General features: G+C 51.7%; 1 protein-coding gene and 2 long non-coding RNA genes across 15 annotated transcripts in view; 1 reads left to right on the forward strand and 2 right to left on the reverse strand.

Annotated features, from left to right (window-relative positions):
- ANKS1A (ankyrin repeat and sterile alpha motif domain containing 1A) overlaps window positions 1–13,824 on the forward strand; it is a 174,553-nt gene extending 160,729 nt beyond the window's left edge. For 4 of the 10 annotated variants that reach the window (XM_081520076.1, XM_081520078.1, XM_081520080.1 and 1 more), the window contains 11 exons: window positions 4,243–4,341; window positions 5,116–5,268; window positions 5,391–5,498; window positions 6,440–6,604; window positions 7,329–7,454; window positions 7,619–7,690; window positions 7,817–7,903; window positions 8,357–8,494; window positions 9,372–9,542; window positions 10,217–10,314; window positions 11,431–13,824. In XM_081520076.1, the coding sequence (XP_081376202.1) occupies window positions 4,243–4,341; window positions 5,116–5,268; window positions 5,391–5,498; window positions 6,440–6,604; window positions 7,329–7,454; window positions 7,619–7,690; window positions 7,817–7,903; window positions 8,357–8,494; window positions 9,372–9,542; window positions 10,217–10,314; window positions 11,431–11,434 (1,221 nt within the window). In that variant the 3' untranslated portion in view covers window positions 11,435–13,824. Of the gene's footprint in view, window positions 1–4,242; window positions 4,342–5,115; window positions 5,278–5,390; window positions 5,499–6,439; window positions 6,605–7,328; window positions 7,455–7,618; window positions 7,701–7,814; window positions 7,904–8,356; window positions 8,495–9,371; window positions 9,543–9,666; window positions 9,766–10,216; window positions 11,198–11,430 lie in introns of those variants that run through there. The other 6 variants (XM_081520073.1, XM_081520074.1, XM_081520075.1 and 3 more) reach the window with 4 other exon arrangements.
- LOC145517506 (uncharacterized) lies at window positions 7,694–10,661 on the reverse strand. Of its 3 annotated transcripts, XR_014062084.1 has the most exons (4): window positions 10,472–10,661; window positions 9,121–9,292; window positions 8,022–9,030; window positions 7,694–7,855 (listed from the first exon to the last, which is right to left on the reverse strand). It is a non-coding gene; the product is annotated as an uncharacterized LOC145517506 (long non-coding RNA). The 3 variants fall into 3 exon arrangements; XR_014062083.1 differs by lacking the exon at window positions 9,121–9,292; XR_014062085.1 differs by lacking the exon at window positions 9,121–9,292 and having other exon boundaries at window positions 9,426–10,661.
- A 3,262-nt stretch (window positions 13,825–17,086) lies between the features above and the next one.
- On the reverse strand, window positions 17,087–22,172 carry LOC145517508 (uncharacterized). 2 transcript variants are annotated; one of them, XR_014062088.1, is made up of 3 exons: window positions 19,170–22,172; window positions 18,434–18,562; window positions 17,087–17,976 (listed from the first exon to the last, which is right to left on the reverse strand). It is a non-coding gene; the product is annotated as an uncharacterized LOC145517508 (long non-coding RNA). The 2 variants fall into 2 exon arrangements; XR_014062087.1 differs by having other exon boundaries at window positions 18,434–18,636; window positions 19,170–21,104.
- Window positions 22,173–23,162: the final 990 nt, after the last annotated feature.

The raw sequence follows: 23,162 nt of genomic DNA on the forward strand, positions 1-23,162 counted from the left end.
ATCGTCAAGCAGAAAGCCTGCCCCCTCTCTGCTCTTTCTCGTCAGCACACCCTAGACTTGGGCCCAGAGTGACGACAGGAACTCGGCGTGGTGACTCTTGGATTCAGCGGTGACTTGGGAGCTGGTCAGACCTGGAGTGGTGCCAGGGCCCAGGGAACTGTGTGCAGGCCCAGGGATCCCTAGGGTCCCAGCAGAGGGGCGTGCCCTGCAGCCCGAGCAGAGTAGTCAGCTTCAGAGCTGTCTTGCTTACGACCTGTCCTCTGTGAGGCCAGATTTCTGTCTCCAGGCGCAGGCTCTCAGAAGGCTCCCACACCAGCAGTCACTGCAGCTTGGGCACATAGGTGAAGCCACCAGGTAATGGTCTGCATGAGCTGGCCCGAGTTACTAACTTTTCTCTCTCTAAAGCGGGCATAAATAATATCCACCTCAATAGAATAGAAAGTCCAGAAAAAATCCTGGAAACAGGAATTTAGGACACATCAGAAGTCATTTCAGATTGGTGGGGAAAAGATAGCTCATTCAAGAAATAGCGTGCTGCCTGGAAAAAAATATTAAGTGGACCCTTAAACCTTATGTCAAAATAAATTTGAAGTAGATTAAAGATTTGATTGTAAAAAGTGAAACTGTGAAGTTACAGGGAAAAAATTCTGGCAGAATTGTTTTAAAAATCCCGGAAAGGATTTTCTAAGCCTGATGGAACTTTAGAGAAGCTCCATGGGAAAAGTGGGTGTGTTCTGGTGCAAGCAGATAGGTTCTGCCTAAACAAAGCCAGCATAACGGTTCAGAGACAATGACAAACAGAGAAGACACACACCCGACTCCTCATAGCTAAAGGGTTGATTTCCTCACTGTGTAAAGAATTCCTGCACATCAAGTGCACGATAAAGTAATTCCTAGAGAAGAAGCTATGGCTGCTCCCAGCGCCCAGCTCAGAGCTGCATAGACATGAACACTGGGGTGAACTCTGCCCCACAGGTTACTGGTGCTTTCTGGGCCTCAGGTTCCTGAGCTATAAAATGGGGTGACAGTAGTCCCCATTATTCAGTAGTCAGCAAGTGCAAAGCATGTTGCACATGGAGGGGGGCCGTAAGTGCTGTGTATGTACTTGACAGCTAAAATGTGAAAAGATGCTCTAGCTCACCTATGAGTGGGCCCGTCTTGTGTTAAGACACGCAAAGAGAAGCCATTTCTAAACAGCAGCACTGTCAAGAGTACTGATGTCTGTCAGCCTTCTAAACACACATACCCTTGCTCAAGAAATTTCTGTTCTTTTTTTTTTTTTACCCTTTTTGAAATTTTAAAATCAAAATATAGTTAACGTGATATTATATTAGTTTCAGGTGTACTAATAATGGTTTGACATCTGATATATTATGAAATGATCTAGTAACCATCTGTCACCATGCAAAGTTATTACAATATTATTGACCATATTGCTTAGGCTGTACATTATATCCCACGGCTTATTTGTTTTGTAACTGGAGGTCTGTACCTCTTAATCCGCTTTACCCGTTCCCCTCCACCTCACCTGATTCCCCTCTGGCAGCCACCTGTTTGTTCGCTTTATGAGTCTCTCTCCATTTTGGTTTGCTTGTTCATTTTTTAGATTCCACATATAAGTGAGATCATACTGTATTTGTCTGTTTCAGCAGAATGCACTCTGGACCCCATCCACACTGTCACAAATGCCAAGATACCATTCTTTTTTTAAAGTATGGTTTCATTTATTTTGGCTGTGCTGGTTGGTGGTTGTGGGGCACAGGCTTTCCCCACTTGTGGAAAGGGAGCTACTCTCTCCGTGTGGGGTACAGGCTGTGGGGCACCCAGGCTGCAGTAGCTGTGGGTCAAGGCCCTCAGGGCACAGGCTCAGTAGTGGTGGCGCACAGGCTTAGTTGCCCTGCGGCGTGTGGCATCTTCCCAGACCAGGGAGCAAACTTGTGTGCCCTGCATTTGCAGGCAAATACTTTTAACCACGGAACCACCAGGGAAGTCCCATTCTTTTTTTTTTTTTTGGCTGAGTAATATTCCTCTGTGTGTGTGTGCACCACAGTATTCATCTGTTAATGCACCAGTTTACAGTCTCACCAGCAGTGCATGAGATTTCCCTTTTCTCCACATCCTTGCCAGTACTTATTTGTTGTCTTTTTGATAATAGCCATTCTGACAGGTGTAAAGTAATATCTCATTGTGGTTTTAATTGGCGTTTTCGTAACAATTAGTGATGTTGAGCATCTTTTCATGTATTTTTCGGTCATCTGTATGTCTTCAAAAAATGAGTAGAGGATCTGAATAGAAAATTTTCCAATCAGGTTATTTGGTTTTTTAAATATTGATCATTTGAGTTCTCTGTATATTTTGGATATTAACAACCTTTATCTAATACATTGTTTGCAAATATCTTCTCCCATTCAGTAGATTGCCCTTTCATTTTGTTGATAGTTTCTTTCACTGTCTGAAAGTTTTTCAGTTTGATACAGTCCAATTTGTTTATTTTTGCTTTTGTTTCCTTTGAGAAGACAGATCTAAAAAATATGGCTAAGAATGATGTCAAAGAGTGTATTCCCTGTTTTCTTCTGGGAGTTTTATGGTTTCAGGTCTTATATTTGAGTCTTTAATGAATCTTTAATCCATTTTAATTTTATTTTTTATATAGTATGAGAAAGTGGAACAGTTTGATTATTTTGCAGGTAGCTGTCCAGTTTTCTGAACACCATTTATTGAAGAGGCCATCTTTTCCCCACTATATTTTCTTGCCTCCTTTGCCATAGATTACGTGACCATGTAAGTGTCGGTTTATTTCTGGGCTCTCCATTCTGTTCCATCCATCTATGTGTCTGTTTTTGTGCCAGTGCCATACTGTTTTGATTACTGCAACTTTGTGGTATGGTGTGAAGACAGGGAGTGATACCTCCAGCTTTGTTCTTCTTTCTTGAGAATGGTTTGGCAGCAGTCTCTCTTCTTGATACCATAGAAAGATGCACAAAGAGGGGGGTTGTGCAGCACCACTTGTAAAAGCAGAAATTGGAAGCAGTCATCCTTCAACACGAAACTGGTGTAAAAATTTATAATATTCACAGTTTAATAAATTTATAATCATCCATGACCTGGATGATTATGCAGCTTTAAAAGAAAGTACAGGTCTCCATACACTGATGCAGAGTGACCTCCTATTTATACTAAGTAGTTAAGAATAAGGTATTGAACAGTGTGTACAAGAATCGTATTTACGCAGGAATAAAGTGTGCATGTGTGTCGGTGCCCAGCTGGGGTCTGGAGGGATATTCAGGAAACTGGGAACCATTGCTCTTGGGGGCTGGGGCTCTGTAGCTGAGAGACAGGCAGAACCCATGACTTTTCTTGTATCATAATCTGAAAAAAACCCTATCTTGTGACACCACTGTAAGTAATTAAAGACAGCATGATAGGGGTTAGGAGTGGTGAGTGCAGTCAGACCATCTCAGATCCTAGCTCCACCACGAGATGTGTGACTTCGGGTGTGTTTCTGACCTCTGTGTGCCTCAGTTTCCTTCTCTGTAAAATGAGGATGCAAACAGAACCTAGCACAGGGTTGTGAGCCTGAAGAGGGCAAGTGCACGTGAAAGCTCATGGTCCCTGTCACAGCAGGGAAGCGGCAAACACCAGCCACCCTCCATGTCTCCCTCTGCTGCCCTTCAGGGAGACTGCCCTTCCCCCCTCTCCCAGGCAGGTCTCTGCTTTGAGACTCCTCTCCTCCTTGGGTGCCTGCCCCTGACACCCACCCAGGGTGGCTGTTTTAACCTAAAATCACAAAATCGTGTCTGTAAGGAATCTGGAAGTTAATCCTGTTCTTCACCTTGGGTAGGGGAGGCTTCCCTTGCGGCTTAGCTAGTAAAGAATCCTCCTGCAGTGTGGGAGACCTGGGTCCATGGAGTTGCAAAGAGTCGGACATGACTGAGCAACTTTCACTTCACCTTGGGAAGTTGTCAGATCTGCCCCCCAGGTAAATGCACATGGGCTCCGGTGGGCGAGGGCCTGTGCGCTGCCTGCTCTGGCCCGGGTCAGTGCCCTGGAGCCGCTCAGGACAGGTGGGCAGCTGGGCAGGTTTTATACAAGGCCCCGTGCAGCCCAGCCTGGCCTCACAGGGTGCCCCGGGGCTCATGCTCTCGTGATGCTGGTGGCGAAGAAGAACTTGGCAAGGGGCCATAACAGACTGGCCTCACGGCCTCATGCAGGAGGCCCTCACGTTCTCCTTTCTGCTCTCAGGGGCCTAACGTGATGGAAGATCAGGACCTGCGGGAGATCGGCATCAGTGATGCGCAGCACAGGCGGAAGCTGCTCCAAGCCGCGCGGTCCCTGCCCAAGGTGCCACCCACAGCTCCTCGGGCTTGGCGAGGGTCTGGGCGGGCTTGGGGGCTTGCGGGTCACCAAGCGGGGTCTGCCCCCATCCTGGGAGCCCCTCGGGGAGCACAGTGTCCTGTTCACCGCTTTGCCACGTTCCAAGGCCAGCAGAGCGCCAGGGACAGTGCACCCTGGTCCGGCCTCAGGAACAGGTCACCTGGCACGGAGCCTGGTGCCTGCAGGCTTGGCCCATCACCTAGAGGCCAGGTCCTCCCCATGAGGCCCGGGGTGTAGGGCAGCACAGGAAGTGATCTTTGCCTGGGGAGCTGTGGGCGGTAGGCCTGAGCCTCTCCTCGGCTCTGCTGGCACAGAGTCCCCTGGTCCCTTCACTGCCAAGGTCTGAGGACGCACAGCATCCCAGCAGGGAGGCCACCGCCTGCCACACGGATGCACATCATCTCCTTGTCCCGCCAGGTCCATGACCATGTTGGGCACAGAAGGGGCCTCACAGGCCCTCCTCCCCATCTAGCCTCACCTGACAGGGCACCTGCCTTTCTCACTGATTTCCTGCCTCAGCTGGTCCCTGATACGGCAGACCTGGGGTGCCCGGGTGGTTCCCAGGTGAGGCCAGAGACCAGAGCTGAGGCAGAGAAGTCTGTGTGAGCCAAGGGACTTGGGGATGCTGAGGACCAGGCCCCTTGTTGGTCCTCAGACACCATCCCACACCTACCCCAGCCTCCAGTATGGTCCGGGTCCCCGGGGCCCTTGTCAGCCTTGCCTCCTGTCCTCGCTCCACAGGTGAAGGCGCTGGGCTACGACGGGAACAGCCCCCCGTCAGTGCCCTCCTGGCTGGACTCGCTAGGGCTTCAGGACTACGTCCATTCCTTCCTGTCGAGTGGCTACAGCTCCATTGACACTGTGAAGAACCTCTGGGAGCTGGAGCTTGTCAATGTGAGTACAGTTCTGCTCAGGCCCGGCTCGTCAGTCCTGAACCATGAGTGTGCCTGGCTGCCCCTATGGGGGGGCTGGGGGCCCGGTTGTCCCCTGACCGCTCCCCGCCCCACCCCACCCAGGTCCTGAAGGTGCACCTGCTCGGCCATCGCAAGCGCATCATCGCCTCCCTGGCAGACAGACCCTACGAGGAGCCGCCCCAGAAGCCCCCACGGTTCTCCCAGCTGAGAGTAAGTGGGCTGGGTGGAGAGGGAGGCCTGTGTGCTTGGTGTTGTCAGGAATTGAAAAGAACCCTTTAGGAATTTCTCAGAGACAGTGTCATCTCTGTAGGAAAGGAGCAGCTGATCCGTCTCCTCCCAGTGTTGGGGTCAAATGTTGGGAAAGGTAGGAAAACAAATATCCGAATCCCAAATAGCTAGGGCCGTGTCTGAATGTCAGGTTCAGCTGTCTGGGGATTGGAGTCCCCTCGGGCGGTCTGACGTGAGCCGGAGACAAACCCTGGAACATGGCAGGGCTGGGCCTTCCTCAGCTTCTGAAGGAAATCGTGTGATTTTTTTAAAACCTCACAGATGTTTTGCTGCTCAATGCAGGTAATTCTGACTGAAAATTGAGCCTGTGGTTCAGGATGCCTCTCCCCAGACCTCGAGGCTGCTGGTGGGCAGTGGGGTGGGCCCTGGGCTAGAGCCTCAGCCTCAAAGTGGGCACGTTTCACCCTTGCACACGTGAGGAAGCCAGGGCCCAGGCTGATTCAGAGACCAGACGCTCCGCCGACATTCAGACATGGAAACCGAGGAGACAAGGGTGCCGGTCGGGAGCACTGTGTCTTCTCAGCAGAGACCCTTAGAGTGAGTCACGTATCCCCAGGACCTGCACTCAGCTGTGGCAGGCAGTTTTCTTTCTGAGAAGGTGGAGTGCGCTTCCCAGCCCTACAACCACCCCTCCTCCCTGAGCGCTCCGAGCTGCAGGGTGTGCTCGGGACTGGCTGCCCGCCTGCAGGGCCCGGTTGTCAGGGCTTTCTGGCTGGAGGAGTCTGGCTGCTGTGACCGTGCTGGGCGCTGATGCCCAGCTCCTGCCCTTTCTCACCGATTCCCCCCCCGGGGCTGGGCCCTGATACCGGCAGCCTGAGGACCAGCTGGGCGGTCCCCAGACTCACTGCTCTTCCCGCCTGCAGTGCCAGGACCTGTTCTCACAGACATCATCCCCACTGAGCCAGAACGACTCCTGCGCCGGGCGGTCGGCTGACCTGCTGCTGCCTCCTGGGGACGCGGGCAGGAGGCTGCACGACAGCCTGCAGGAGCCCACAGTGCCCTCTCGGGTGGAGCGCTTCAGAACACAGGTGGGCGAGGGGCCCAGACGGAGTCCCTGCACCCCTCCCAGCAGGACAGGGCTCCCCGCTGCCTGGCACAGGCCGCAGGCTTCGTCCCGCCCCCCAGCTGCGGCGTGGCCCTCGTCCCCCACAGGGCGAGCCTTCGCTCCAAGTCTTTGACCCACTTCTCCTCTTGTGACGCACTCGTATTGGTTCTGGCCTCTGGGGAGTCCCCACACCTTCCCACCAGCACAACTGTGAATTTTACAAGATTCCAAACGCATGTTGTCTGGCAGTCTTAGTGACTGTATCGACTTAGCATATTGCTGGGAGTGGAAGTCGTAAATACTCCCTGAATTTCCCCTTGTCCCCATGGCTTCCACCCGTGCCCTAGTTGAGGACCCCATCCTCTGGCCCGCGGTGGCCTCCCACCCCCCCGCACTCCTGTCACGAGGACCCCTATAAAGCACATCCATGGCCACAAAGACATCCCTGCCCCTCCACTACCCCAGGATCAGATCGTCTCCGACACCACAGAGCCTTCCATGCAGAGCTGCTCACAATGGGCGGCTGAGGTCCCCACTTCCCCACCTGTTCTCAGCCTGGACAGGCCTCGCCTCCACCCCAACCCATCTGAAGGGCTGGTCTGCCTCTGCCCCGGAGCTCCCAGAGGTGGCTGGTGGGCCAGAGGCAGGCGGGGCGCTCGGGAGCCCCTCAAGCGGCAGGCTGACCTGTGGCCCCACGTGTTCTGCAGGAAGAGCACCGAGAGGCCAAGCTGACACTCCGGCCCCCCAGCCTAGCCGCCCCCTATGCCCCTGTGCAGAGCTGGCAACACCAGCCAGAGAAACTCATCTTCGAGTCCTGCGGTTACGAAGCCAACGTGAGTAACCTCTACCTCCAGCCCAGGGCCCTCATGCTATTCTCAGCTCTTCAGCCGTCCCGGCACTGTGGGGAGGGGAGTCACGGGAGAGGGCCCAGATCAGCTGGGTGGTCCCGGCGTGGTGACACGGGACAGCTAAACGTGCCCACTGCTCGCTCCCACAGTATCTGGGCTCCATGTTGATCAAAGATCTGCGGGGGACAGAATCCACACAGGACGCCTGTGCCAAGATGCGGGTAGGTTGTCACGGGGAGTGGTGTATTGGGGGCGGCTAGGATGGCAGGCAGCCAATGGTGGCACCAGCTGAGGCTGCAGGGTCCTGCCCTGCAAAGTGGCATTGACGGGCCTCCCGTTTGCTGTAGAAATCCACGGAGCACATGAAGAAGATCCCCACCATCATCCTGTCCATCACGTACAAAGGGGTCAAGTTCATTGACGCCTCCAACAAGGTGTGTCCCCCGTCCCCTCCCTCAGCCCCTGCCAGCTGGGCGTCTTCCTCAGAGCATCCCAGCCTGTTACCACCTCCGTTCCCCCGGCCCAGCGTCTGTCTCTCATGCACCCACTTACCTGGGGCCCAGGGGACAGCTTATCTTCCTCAACGTGGGCTCCGCTGGCCACTTAGCTGCTCACAGGCCACTAAGTGATGCGCTTAGTGGGCCCAGGACACCCCCAGGCCCTGCGCTTGGGCCCTGGAGGGCAGAGGGGGCTGGATGTGAACATTGACTCCCTCAGCTGCTGTGGTCAGGGGTGGAGACCCCAAACCTAAATCAGACAAGATTAGGCGCCACCCTCAACCCCCTCCCCCCGAGAGCAGACGAGGAAGTGGCGTTTGGCCGACGCCCTGGGCTGGGACCAAAAAGTGGTGCTGGTGACAGGGCATTCCAGAGCCGCTTTCCCCGCAGAATGTCATCGCAGAGCACGAGATCCGGAACATTTCCTGTGCAGCCCAGGACCCAGAGGACCTGTGTACCTTTGCCTACATCACTAAGGACCTGCAGACCAGCCACCACTATTGCCACGTCTTCAGCACGGTGGACGTGGTAGGTGGAGGCCACGCGGCCCGGGCATTGAGTGCTGGCAGCTGGCGGGCACTGAGCCTCGTCTGTTCAGGAGGGAACGCCCAGCGCAGCCCCTCTGTCCGGCACTGAGCCTGACGCACAGAGGAGCACAGTGGCTCAGCCAGGGTTCTAGCAACAGCGGTTTCCCTGCTTCTGGCCGCGTGTGTGTTCATGGGCCAGGGCTGCAGCTCCCCTGGCTGTTGGCTGACCCTCCTGCGGGGCGTCTTCCTGGAAAGCCCCCCGCTTCCCTCTTCGGGACAGTGAGTCTCCTTTCCCCAGAGCCCAGCTGGGCTTGCTCTGGCGCCGCTGGGCTGACAAGAGGTGCTCGTGCCCTGCCCACAGTGGGTGGACGTGTGACCCTGGAGGCAGCCCCGAGATGGGGCCTGTGCCAGGTCCCTGCTGCCCCTGGGTCTTCAGGGTCCCGCCCGGGACCTCCGTCGGTGCTCTAGGCCCGGCCACGGCCTCGGCTTTGACACTCGCTGGCTTGTGAGCTGGAAACTCCCCTCCCTGCTCCTCACCTGCACAGCAGGACAGAGTGTAACTATTTCAGGGCTTGTTCTGAAGCGGAGATCCCCCCGAAGGTGTCCGTCCCAGTTCCTACAGCTCACCTTCCCTGTCACTTCTGGGCACCAAGCCCTGAAGCCACAGGGACCCCAGGGCTCACCTCTCGAGTGAAATCACCCACGAGTAGACAAAATGTGGGCTTTGTTCAGACTGTTCCTCGGGACACACTTTGCTTTCAGGGCAACCGTTCCCCACACCTGTGCGCTGCTGCCCGGCCTGTGCGGGGTCCCGGTGGGGGGCGTCAGGGCGGTGCTGCCCCCTCCCTCCTCTCACCCTGTGCCCTGCCTCCTCCCAGAACCTGACCTACGAGATCATCCTGACGCTGGGCCAGGCGTTCGAGGTGGCCTACCAGCTGGCCCTGCAGGCCCAGAAGTCCAGGCCGATGGGGGCCTCTGCCACTGAGGTGATCGAGACCAGATCTTCCAAGCCGGTGCCGAAGCCCCGGGTGGGCGTGAGGAAGTCAGCGGTGCGTGGGCCCCAGGGCCCAGGGCTCGGGGAGGGGCGGGCGTGGAGGGCCTCCTCCGGCTCCGGGCGGCAGGATGCGGCCCCGTGACCCCGCCGGTGTCTGTCTGCTTTGCTCCGCGCCCCAGGTGCCGCCGTCCCCCGATAGTCGCTGTTGTCACTGTCACACCCGCCCCACCCACCGTCCTTCTTACCTCCCGCTGCCGTCTGTTAGTCCTGGAGTCAAGGTCTCTACACCTGCTGTGTGTCAGTCTCCCCGCGCGACCGTGAGCTCCTGGAGACGCTGGCGCCCCCCACCCCACGTGCCCCTTTCCTGAGCTGCCCCCGCACCGCCCCCACTGTGCTGTGGCCTGTTTCCCTGCTGTGTGTCCTCTCTCCAGAGGTCAGGGGTGCCCGCTGTGGTCTTGCCCCGGGGGAGCTCTCTGGCCCCACGGTTTGGGTTTTCCAAACCCCTTCCCCGCTTCCTGCGCCAAGAACCGCCCTGGACCGAGGGCCCGATGCTCGGGCAGGCCCAGGGACCTGAGCACTTCCACGGCCCGGGAGACAGCCTCCTGGGACGCTCCCGGGTGCCCTCCTGCAGCCCGCCCCGGGAGCCGGCTCTTTGGTGGAGAACAGGGCACCCCCGGGGACATGGATGCCAGTGCGGCCCCTCTGACCCTGTCCCCTCCTCCTTGGCAGCTGGAACCACCTGACACGGACTCCGACGCCCAGTCCCACGCCAGCGTCTCCTGGGTGGTGGACCCCAAACCTGACTCTAAGCGGAGCCTCAGCACCAAGTACGAGACCACTATCTTCTAAGCACCCGCCCCGCCTGCACTAGTTTCACGTGCCTTCCGCCTGCCTCTGCTCTGCTCAGCTCTCCTTCCACCTGCGGAGGCCGAGGCCCCACCCCCGCCCCGGCCTCCCCTCCCGGCAGCTCTAGACACCGCTCACCTCAGCTCACCCCCCGCCACCAGACACTGTGAATCCCCCCTTGGTCGAGGACGGCTTGGCGGGGGGCGAGTTGCCTTTGAGGTAGGGGCAGCAGGAGGGCGTTGGCGGGCGGGCACGCTGGATCCCCAGGGGGGCCGCGCCCTCCGACGGGGCTGGGCTCCCTGCCCGCTCCGCTTCCAGCTTCCGAGTCACACGGGGTGCCACTGCCAAGAGCTCGCCACACCTCTCTCGACACAACCAACCACTGTGACCGCGTGGGGCCAGAGCCCCTGCTCTCTGCTCACGCTGGCCTGCGGCCTGTCTTCCTGCTGCGCAGCTGGACGGGGTCAGCCCGCTCTGTGAGAGCCCTAGGGCGCGTGCCTGGCTCCAAAGCCTGGGGCTCTGAGCGCCTGGAGTCTGTCTCGGGGGTCTTGAGCTGCATGGAATGGGATGGCTCCTCACGCCTTGGCCGGGCAGTGTCAGGTGGGCCGACGAGGAAGGCCGCCCTGCGGGACCAGCAGGAGGGGGTCAGTGCCCTGTACCTTCTCCCCCAAGGACGGCGCCGCTCAAGGACAGGGACCTGGGCCGGGCAGGGCTTGCTGACGCTTCTCCACGGTGTGGGGATCGGGCAGTCAGCCGCGGGGAAGGTGGTGCGGAGGCTGTGGAAGCCCGGCGCCCTTGGGGGACGGGGTGGGGGGGCGGGTAGCTCAGGTGGCGGGAGGAGAGCCAGTTCCGTGGGGGGAAGCACAGCACGGAGTGCGACCCGGGAGCTTTAGAGCCGAAACCCAGCCGACAAACCGAGGTGGGTCTCCTGCCTCCTGCCCTCGTGCCTTCCTAGCAGACGCCTGAGCCACGGAGGGTGCTCGGGGAGGCCGTGAGGGACCTACTGTTCTGCCTCCCTGTTTCCTCTCCGTCTCCTCCACTGTGTGCAGCCCCTTTGGTTAACCTGTTCCTCCCTCGTTGTGTTTGCTTCTGCCAAGCTGAGCCACCGAGGAACCGACTGTGCTGCAGAAACAGCCGTGCGGAGCGCAGGCTCCCGCCGCCACCGCTGCCACCGCTGCCTCCCCTGCAGCTTGGAGACCCAGGCCCGCCTCCGCCCGCAGGACTCCTCCTGGCTGTGGGCCCGGGCCCGCCGCCAGGCCTCGTGGAGGGAGTCCTGCCCCGGTGCCGAGCAGCCCTCCAGCCTCTAGCAGAGACTGGGACTCCAGAGGCCCTAGAAGTGACTTGTCCAGAAAACGTTTTCTAATAGAAAAAATTTTTTTATAAAATTAACTTTTAACACTTGGGTCAAACCCCTAGGTTAAACTGCCAATCTTTAGACCAGTGGCCATATGGTCAGAGGGTAGCGGGCCGCACTCGCTTGGGCAGCTCCGAGAGGAGGCGTCCGGTGAACCGAGTCAGCTCGACAGCCGCCGCTCCTTCCTGAACCGCATGGGCGGCTTCTCGTCCCCGCCCAGAGACGAGCGCGGCTGCGGCGGCTTCCAGTCCATCCCGGCGGCCAAGCGTGGAGGTCTGGCGCCGGGCCGAGGGTGAGCAGGTCCCGGGCCGCGGAGGTCAGAGCGCCACCCTGGGCTGTTCAGTGACCTTGGGCCATTGAGTTGGATCAGAAAGGAGAGGAAGCAGCTGTGTTCGTCTTGGGCATTAACGGGTAGGTCAGCTGAGGCGGCAGCCTGCCGGTGTGTGATTTGTCTAATCAGGTGTGTGTGATCAGGACTCACTTTGGTTTCCCGACTGATGAGTTTGACTGTCGTCCTTTCAGCTGTGGGCTCACCCCAGGCTCTGAGGGCAGAGAAGGCTGGGCGTGACAGCAGTTTGACCCCCAGCATGGCCTTCAGGGCCAGCTGGCTGCCCGCGGTGCTGCTGCCTGAGCAATCCTGGTGGCCTGCTTGGCTTTGCGCCTTTGGATGCGTCGCTCCTCCTGGAGGCGGTAGAACGGCAGGGACTCGTTCCTTGCGGCTGGGCCAGGTCAGCTGCGTGTCTAGCAGCTCCCAGAGCAGAGCCTTTCCTCCCTAAGCAGGCCCCCCACTTTGCTGGCACGGTACAGTCGGTCCTGGGGTCAGTATGTCCAAGGCCTTGGCAGCACCCCACTCCCCCGGCTGGGAGCTCGGGGTGGGGGGTGGGGGGGTAGCGGGACCAGGTGTTCTGCCGACCTGAGGTGGGGCCGTGGGTTCCCTGCACCGTCCACACCACCACAGGCCCAGGGGATTGCCCTTACTCTGGGATGGAGACAGATGGGCCTGCCCGTTCGGTACTAAACAAGGACCTCAACATCGGGTCTGACTTCATGTCCTGCTGCTCCCAGGGCCTGACGGTTCTACTGTGCAGTATTCAGCCCCTCCTTCTTCCAGGGATGGACAAGGAGCCCAAGCTGGGTGGGGAGAACGCAGTCCAGCCACAGCACACATGCTGTGCCCCCTTCCTCCTGAGGAAGTCCGGTCTCCTCTAAGTAGGCCCCTCCTGGTGGGCAGTGGATCCACAAAGAAAACTGTAGACACTACGATGAGTTCCTCAAGCTGTTTTTTGTTTTTATGTCCTAGGTAGGTGTCTCCTCCTCTTGAAGCTGCTATATCTTTATTTATTCAGGGTGTTTTCATATTGGAAAGCCTTGGCTAATCTGCTCTGGATTTTGTTTTGAGATTGGTTTATTTCTCAGTAGTCAAAAAGGGAGGGGCTAGATCTTTTTTACTCCTCCTCTGGGACAGGTACTCTCCCTTCCCTAGAAAGAAATATTATAACATTGAGGACAGGCTTCACATGGAGAAGCCTCGCTTCTGCATGCGAGGCAGCCCCGTTCTGAACCGTGCAGGCCCTTCAGGTGGGACTTGAGAGGGGTTAGTACCTGCCCGGCCGCGGGCTCTCTGTCCGTCCTCCTCCTCGCAGCTGCTCCGAATGAGCGGGGCTTCCTTCCAGACAGGCTCTGCCTCTGCGATGCTCACACCCCTCCAGGGCCTCCAGCTGCAGCTCCAGGGAGTCTCTCAAGAAGCCTGGGGCTGAGCAGACCGGTCTGCCCTCAGCCTGTGTTGGGGGCCCAGGCCTGCAGGACGACCATCAGACGCAGTTCACAAAGTGTTGTTGCTAATGGTGTGGCAATGGGACTGAATTGTAATAAAATGTTATTTAATCTTTGTCTCTGTATTTTGATACTTGAATGACTTCCCCTTCTATTTTACTGTACATATGGTTGTTAATCTGTCCGATTTTGTCTAAATTACAAACATCTTGTGGTACCAAACGTAACCGACCTGTGCGACAGCATAGGCTGACCTCACTACATGAGAGAGTGTAAATATTCCTGGGCTTTTGGCTTTGGTTTTGTTATTTTCGTAACTGTACAACTTAGACTGAGTTAATAAATGAGAAGCGACATGAAACCAGCCTTATGTTGTGGAGTCTGAGTTAGAACGTTTCCTGTTTTCCAGCAGAAGCACGGGCACAGGCCAGCCGCTGGCTCAGGGTGGTGATGAAGATCCGCTCTGCTAGGCTGGGACCAGTCTGGGGAACCGGCTCCACCCGGCACTCGCCAACAGGAAGGGCTGCTGGTCAGCGTTGACGCTGCTCTGGTGTGAGGGCCCTGCGGTCACCTTCCCCTCCTCAGGTGCGGCTGGTCTGAACACCGAGCAGGGCCTGGGCTGGTCACCCACAGACGTGACTAAATGCCGGGGTTATCAGGCCGTGTGGGAGTCAAGAGCTCTGGAAGGGGAATCTCCTTCAGGAATGCATTAGATTGTGGAGGCAAGGTTTTACACAGACAACTAGCTACCAGCCCAAGGCCACATGACGAGGCTCTCCAGACATCCTGGGCTGTGGAGACGGGAGGGATGTGGTGCTCACCCAGCCGGCTGGTGCCTGGGCTGCTGGTCAAGAGACGGTTGGAAAGACAGAGACAACACTGACGCCGCCAACAGCCATCCCGTCAGCCCTCACCTCTTCCTGGGTATTGCCATCTCTACAGAGGAGGAAACTGAGGCTCAAAGAGGTTAAAATGCCCACCCAGGGCCAGCCAAAGAGCCTAGAAACCCTCTAGTCCAGTGAGGTCCAGCTGTCCTAGTTCGTGTCGGGCACCCAGGCCTGCCAGGCCACAGACCACACTGCACTTGACCGAGGAGGAGCCAGAGCTGGACTGAAGGGAGAGGCATGAGGGTGCTGGGGCGGCCTCACAGCAGGGGTGGAGGGACACATCCCACAATGCGTTGGTCCACGCTCCCATCTCTACCCCCTGCTCCTCGGGACCTGGAGGCAGAAGCAGGGGCCAGGAATTAGGCACTGCCTCCAATGCCCTTGCTTGCATTGTGGACCCCAGACCAGGCCTCCACATACCCCGCTCCCCATCCTTGCTGGTCCCTCCTTTCACAGATGTGGCGTGGACCAGTCACGCAGGCTGCGGGGTGTCAGGACAGAAGGTGCCGTGACCAGGGGGCTGGTCTAGATGCCCTCTTGTTGGCCTCGGTGCCTCTGGCCTCCAACCCCGTGAGGGTCCAGGTCCCCCAAATCCCAGTGGGCGGGCCAGCAGACCTTTTCAGCTCACAGCATTGGCCGTCACAACCAGCAGCCACGGAGTCAACTGCACTGCCCAGTACAGCCTCTGAAGCTCTGTGACTGCTTTTCTCAGGACTGGCTATTACAAACAGTTATAAATAAGCATGTACCAAGTTAAAGAATTTTCTTAACACCATAAAATATTTATCATTCAGTAACTGGAACTGGGACAAGCAGGTAGCCACGGGGGTGGTGGGAACAGTGCAGGGAGATTTATATTGCTACTTATCCCGTGGACGGAGGAGCCTGGTGGGCTACAGTCCATGGGGTCGCTACGAGTCGGACACGACTGAGCGACTTCACTTTCGCTTTTCCCTTTCATGCACTGGAGAAGGAAATGGCAACCCACTCCAGTGTTCTTGCCTGGAGAATCCCAGCGACGGGGGAGCCTGGTGGGCTGCCGTCTATGGGGTCGCACAGAGTCAGACACGACTGAAGCGACTTAGCAGCAGCAGCAGCAGCATACCAAAATTAATTCCAGATGGTTCACATGTTTAAATGTTAAAAAACAAAAACAAAAACAAAACCCAACAAAGCTAGAAGAAAAAGAGTTTTTCATAATCTTGGTATGAGAACAGTCTTTCCAAACATGTTACATAACTGAGTTCACTTTCTTAAGGATTTATATATTCAAGTATATAAAAAACATTTCTGCAAAGCAAAATGCATGATTAAAAAAACTGAGAACAGTCTTTGTACCACATGTAACAAAGGACAACTTGACAACAGCTATCAAAAGTAAATCAACTTCCACTTCCAGGAAGATCGAGTAGACGGACTTTCCCCTATTTTTCTCGCAAGTATAATTAAAACCCTGGCAGATACACCAGTGGGTACAAAGCCCAAACAAAAGCCTGCTCTCAGAGAACAAAAAAAGGCAGCCTGGCAAGACAGAAAGCTTTTAGAGATGAACTGTTCTAATTCATCCAAGCATCACAGAAAAAAGCTGGCCCCTCCTTCCACAGGCCAGCAAAGGCCAAGTGCTGAGCCCAGCCATCCCTCCTCACCATGTATCAAGGTGCCCTAACACCCACTGGGGTGATGTTAGAGGAGGCCTAGCTGGGAACCCAGCAATTAGGTGGTTGCTCTTAACAACAGGAACCAAAATAAAGATCTCAGTGGGTGGGCTTGAGAGCAGAATAAACAAGAAGAATCCACAAACTAGAGAATAGAACAACAGAAATTACCCAATTGGAAGAACAGAGAAAGTAAGACTCAAAAAAAAAAAAAAAAAAAAAAGGAGTTTCAGGGACCTAACAAAATATCAAACACATATGTCAGCAGGAGTCCCAGAAGGAGAGAAAGTGGGTGGGGCTGAAAGAGACCTCCACGCAATAATGGCTGAAAACTTCTCATAAACCTACAGAATCAATAAGCTGAGCACACCCCAAACCAGATAAAAAGAAATCCATGCCATCACAATTAACTTTCTGAATATGAAAGACAAAAGAAAAATTCTTAAAATAACTTGAATGACGGTTGACTTGTCAGCAGAACTATGGAGCCCAGGAGGAAGTAGTATATTTTCCCAGTGCTGAAAGGCAAGAACTGTGAGCCCAGAATTCTATACCCTGCAAAAATAACCCTCAGGAGTGAAGAAAAATCAAGACATTCTCAGATGAAGGAAAACTGAGGAACTTATTCACCAGCAGATCTACCCTAAAAGAATGGTGTAACTTCTCTAAATAGAAAGGAAATGAAGAAGGAAAAAAAGAAGAACCTTGAAACATCAGGAAGGATAAACATTAAGCAAAAATATGGGTAAACACAATGGACTTTCCCACTCCTACTGAGTTTTCTAAATTATGTTTGATGGTTGAAGCAAAACCCTAGCACAGTTTAATGTTCTAAATGCAAGCAGAGAACGTATTTAAAACAATTTTATAAATGAGGGTGAGGAGATATAAAACGAGAAGATTTCTATACTTTAGTTGAACTGGGAAACAATGACACCAATAGACTATGGACAGTTATGTATATACATATAATAGTTGGAGCTAAAAAAGTTATTAATAACTTTTTAAATAGCTAAAAAAGTTATTAATAACTTTTTAAATAACTAAAAAAGTTATTCAAGGAGATAAACTCACAAACACTATAAGAGAAACAAATGGAATTTTTTAATGTTTTCAAGAAACTCACAGGGAGATAGGAAAAAGAACAAAAAAATGAAAACAGAATAACTAGAAAATAAAAAATTAATTGGCAGACTTAAGCCCTAACATAATTACACTAAATTTAAATGGTCTAAACACATCAATTAAAAGACTGGAGATTTTTTAAAATGAACCAACCAAATAAGAAACCCACTTCAAATAACAATATTATAGGGAGGTTAACAAAAAAGGATGGAGGAAAATACATGATACAAACATTAATCAAAAGAAAACAGTGGCTATGTTGGTATAAAGTAGACTTCAGACTGAGAGGGTAACAGGCAGGAAGGCTAGCGGTCTCCAAACCGAGGAAATAGGCTGCAAGTGTCAAGACATTTTTTCTCTCTCCCTTAAGTGGCAGGAGGAAAGAAACTCTAAGTGTCAGATTTTTTTTCCCCTTCTCTATACAAAATGAAAAGGTTTCTTTTAAACTTCTGTGTTGCCATGACGACACCTGGTTCCACCTAAACTTGATTTTTCTCAAACCTTGAGGTAACCAATGCGGTTTTTCTTATGGAAATGTTTTTCTTAAGCTACGTTAATGAGCTATGTGAAAGTGAAGTCGCTCAGTTGCGTCCGACTCTTTGTGACCCCATGGACTGTATCCTATCACGCTCCTCCGTCCATGGGATCTTCCAGGCAAGAATACTGGAGTGGGTTGCCATTTCCTTCTGCAGGGGATCTTTCTGACCCAGGGATCAAACCCAGATCTCCCGCATTGTAGGCAGACACTTTACCATCTGAGCCACCAGGGAAGTCCCCTGGATTGAATTTTTCTCCCCTGGAGGCTGAGAATCCTGGCATCTTTCATGGCTCAGCAACAACGTTTCAAGACTAAAGAAAATCATAAGAGAGAAGAGGGTACTATATAATCATAAAAGGTCAATGCACTAAGACCTATCAATCCTAAATGTATGTGTACTGAACAACATGGCAATAAAATATGTGAAGTAAAAACTGAGTTGAAAAGGGAAACAGACAAATTCACAAATGCTATGGACTGAACTGTGTCCCTTCAAAATTTGTACTTTGAAGCCTTAACTCCCAATTTGCTGTATTTGGAAATAAGGGTTTTAGGAGGTAATTAAATTTAAGTTAGGTGGTAAGGGTGGGATCTTAATTCAGGAGGGTTACTGGCCTTACAAGAAGAGGAAGACAGAGAAAGAGAGAGAAACAGAAGTGGAATTTTTAAATGTTTTCAAGAAACAGGGAGATAGGAAAAAGAACAGAAAAATGAAAACAATAACTAGAAAATAAAAAATTAATTGGCATACTTAAGCCCTAACATTACCGTGATATTGAATGGTTTGCCTTGGAAACGAACAGAGATCATTCTGTTGTTTTTGAGATTGCATCCAAGTACTGCCTTTCGGACTCTTTCGTTGACCATGATGGCTACTCCATTTCTTCTAAGGGATTCCTGCCCACAGTAGTAGATATAATGGTCATCTGAGTTAAATTCACCCATTCTAGTCCATCTTAGTTCACTGATACCTAGAATGTCAATGTTCACTCTTGTCATCTGCTGTTTGACCACTTCCAATTTGCCTTGATTCATGGACCTAACATTCCAGGTTCCTAGGCCTTATTGCTCTTTACAGCATCGAATCTTGCTTCTATCACCTGTCCCATTCACAACTGGTGGTTGTTTTTGCTTTGGCTCCATCCCTTCATTCTTTCTGGAGTTATTTCTCCACTGATCTCCAGCAGCATACTGGGCACCTACTGACCTAGGGAGTTCATCTTTCAGTGTTCTATCTTTTTTCATACTGTTCATGGGGTTCTCAAGGCAAGAATACTGAAGTGGTTTGCCATGCCCTTCTCCAGTGGACCACATTCTGTCCGACTTCTCCACCATGCCCCGTCTGTCTGGGGTGGCCCCACAAGGCATGGCTTAGTTTCATTGAGTTAGACAAGGCTGTGGTCCATGTGATCAGATTGGCTAGTTGTCCGTGACTGTAGTTTCAGTCTGTCTGTCCCCTGATCCCCTCTCTCAGTGCCTACCGTCTTACCTGGGTTTCTCTTACCTTCGACGCGAGGTTTCTCTTCACGGCTGCTCCAGCAAAGTGCAGCCGCTGCTCCTGACTTCAGACTCGAGGTAGCTCCTCTTGACCATCGCCCCTGACCTCAGGCGCCACCCCTGACCTCGGGCCGGGGTAGCTCCTCTTGGCCACCCCTGAAAGATGACGCTGCGAAAGTGCTGCACTCAATATGCCAGCAAATTTGGAAAACTCAGCAGTAGCCACAGGACTGGAAAAGGTCAGTTTTCATTCCAATCCCAAAGAAAGGCAATGCCAAAGAATGCTCAAACTACCGCACAATTGCACTCATCTCACACGCTAGCAAAGCGATGCTTAAGATTCTCCAAGCCAGGCTTCAGCAATACGTGAACCATGAACTTCAGATGTTCAAGCTGGTTTTAGAAAAGGCAGAGGAACCAGAGATCAAATTGCCAACATCCACTGGATCATCAAAAAAAGCAGGAGAGTTCCAGAAAAACATCTACCTCTGCTTTATTGACTATGCCAAAGCCTTTGACTGTGTGGATCACAATAAACTGTGGAAAATTCTTCAAGAGACGGGAATACCAGACCACCTGACCTGCCTCTTGAGAAACCTGTATGCAGATCAGGAAGCAACAGTTAGAACTGGACATGGAACAACAGACTGGTTCCAAATAGGAAAAGGAGTACGTCAAGACTGTATATTGTCACCCTGCTTATTTAACTTATATGCAGAGTACATCATGAGAAACGCTGGGCTGGAGGAAGCATGAGCTGGAATCAAGATTGCCGGGAGAAATATCAATTACCTCAGATATGCAGATGATACCACCCTTATGGCAGAAAGTGAAGAAGAACTAAAGAGCCTCTTGATGAAAGTGAAAAAGTTGGCTTAAAGCTCAACATTCAGAAAACTAAGATCATGGCATCCAGTCCCATCACTTCATGGCAAATAGATGGGCAAACAGTGGAACAGTGGCTGACTTTATTTTTCTGGGCTCCAAAATCACTGCAGATGGTGATTGCAGCAATGAAATTAAAAGATGCTTACTCTTTGGAAGGAAAGTTATGACCAACCTAGACAGCATATTAAAAAGCAGAGACATTACTTTGCCCACAAAGGTCCGTCTAGTCAAGGCTATGGTTTTTCCAGTGGTCACGTATGGATGTGAGAGTTGGACTATAAAGAAAGCTGAGCGCCAAAGAATTGATGCTTTTGAACCGTGGTGTTGGAGAAGACTCTTGAGAGTCCCTTGAACTGCAAGGAGATCCAACCAGTCCATCCTAAAGGAGATCAGTCCTGGGTGTTCATTGGAAGGACTGATGTTGAAGCTGAAACTCCAATACTTTGGCCACCTGATGCAAAGAGCTGACTTATTTGAAAAGACCCTGATGCTGGGGAAGATTGAGGGGAGGAGGAGAAAGGGACGACAGAGGATGAGATGGTTGGATGGCATCATTGACTCAATGGACATGGGTTTGGGTGGACTCTGGGAGTTGGTGATGGACAGGGAGGCCTGGCGTGCTGCGGTTCATGGGGCAAAGAGTCGGACACAACTGAGCAACCGAACTGAACAGAACTGAAGCCCTAAGGTAGCATAAAGATGCACACAGGCACCAAGGAAAGGCCATGTGAAAACACAGCAAGAAGGTGACCGTCGACAAATCAGGAAGGGTCCTCACCAGGAAACGACCCTGCCAGACCTTGATGTGGGACTCTGTAGCCTTGAGAACTGTGAGAAATACATTTCTATGGCACATTGTTATAGCAGCCTGAGCAGACTAATACAACAAACATAGAGCTGAAGATTCAATTCAGTTGGAAACTCTGTCAACAACTGGTAGAACAACTAGAGAGAAAATCAGCAAGGGTATGAACACCACACCATCAACCAACAGGACCTCACTGACAGTACAGAGCACTCAGACCAAGAACAGCAGGAAGAACTTTTTTCAAGGGCTCTTGGAACATATACCAAGATAGACCATATCCTGGGCCATAAAATAAAGCTCAACATATTTAAAAGAACTAAAATAATAAAGAGTGTGTTCCTAAAACACAACAGAATCAAAATAGAAATCAGTAACAGAAAGATAACAGAACATTCTCAAACACTTGGAAATAACACAATTTAAGTAATCTAAGAGTCAAAGAGAAATCTCCAGGGAAATCAAAATAAACATTAAATTGAATGAATATGAACATACAACACATCTAAATTTGTGGGGAAGGGTAATGAAGTGCTGAAAAGGACATTCATAGCAGTAAATGCATACACTGGGAAAAAGGAAAAGTGTTAAATTGACAATCTATGCTTCTACCCTCAAGAACCTCAAAAAAAAAATAGCAAAATAAACCCAAAGCAAGAAGGAAATAATAAATGAAAACAGAAAATAGGGAAGTATCAATGAAACAAAGAGCTTGTTTTATGAAATGATCAATAAAATTGACAAATCTGTAGTTTTGTAACAGAAATTAACAGAGGGAGGGGAAAAAAAAAAAGACTACCAACATCAGGGATGAAACAATGGCTGTTGCTATAGACCCTGCAGACATCAGAAGGAATAATAACCGAATACTATCATAACTCTAAACACATAAATTTAACAACTCAGACCACAGACCAATTCCTCAAAAAATATAGTCACAACTCCCCCATGTGAAACAAATAATTTTAATCCATCATTAAAAACTGAATCCATAATTTTAAAAAAAACCTAAGACCAGATGATTTCACTGAAGAATTCTACCAAATGTTTAAAGAAGAATTAACACCAATTCTACACAACCTGTTTCAGAAAACAGAAGAGGAGGAATGGCTCCTAATTCATTCATTCTATGAGCTAATATTACCCTGATTCCAAAACCAACAAGAGAGATACAGAAAAAGAGAACTATACACTAAAACCACTCTCATGAACAGAGGCATAAAAAATCTGTAACAAAATATTAGCCAATAGAATTCAGATACATATAAAAAGAATTTTACATCATAACCAAATGTTCATTCCAGGGGTGTGAGGCTGATCAATATTTGAAGATCAAGCAATGCAATAAGGCATATTAATGAGGTAAAGAAGAAAAATCACATCAATTGATGCAGAAAAATATTTAACAAAATTCAATACCCATTCATGATTTTTAAAAGATTTATAAAAATGGAAATAGAGGGTGAACAAGAGATCCCTAAAGATGTCCCCAGGCTTCTCTGGTGGTTCAGTGGTAAAGAATCCTCCTGCCAATGCAGGAGACTCGGGTTCAATCCCTTGGTCAGGAAGATCTCCTGGAGAAGGAAATGGCAACACACTCCAGTATTCTTGTCTAGGAAATTCCATGGACAGAGGAGCCTGGTAGACTACAGTCCATGGAGTCACAAGAGAGTTGGATAAGACTGAGTGGCTCAGCAACAACAAAGATGCCCACATCCTAATTAATCAACAGAACTTGTGAATATGTTACCTTATGTGGCAGGAGATACTTCGCTAATGTGATCAAGATCAAGGGTCTTGAGATGGGGAGGTTATCCTGGATTATCTAGAACAGCCCAGTGTAATCACCAGGACTATTAAAAAAAGGGGGGAGGTGGGTCAAAGTGAGAGGGGAGATATGATGGAAATGACGGTTTAGCAACTGCTTAGAAGCTGGAGGAAGCAGCTACCAGCCAAGCAATGTGCACCGTCTCTAGAACTAGAAAAAGTCAAGGAAATAGATTCTTTCTTGGTGGGAGACCAAATAATGGCCACCCAAAGATATTAGGTCCTTATTATTAATGCTGAAACCTATAAATGTTTCTATATTAGTTTCCCAGGGCTGCCATACAGAGCACCACAAACTGGGGCTTAAACAGACAGTACATTTGTTTTACCTGAAGTCTCTAAGTCTGGAATCGAGGGGGCAGCCAAGTTGGTTTCCTCTAAGGGCTGTGAAGGAGAATCTGTCCCGTGCGTCTTTTCCAGCTTCTGGTAGCCTGAAGCAGATGGCATTCTCCCTGATTCTTTACACTGCTGTACTTCTGT

The sequence above is a fragment of the Giraffa tippelskirchi genome, chromosome 8 (genome assembly GCF_054371585.1).
Source record: "Giraffa tippelskirchi isolate mGirTip1 chromosome 8, T2T-mGirTip1v1.2.pri, whole genome shotgun sequence".
NCBI classification, from domain to species: domain Eukaryota; kingdom Metazoa; phylum Chordata; class Mammalia; order Artiodactyla; family Giraffidae; genus Giraffa; species Giraffa tippelskirchi.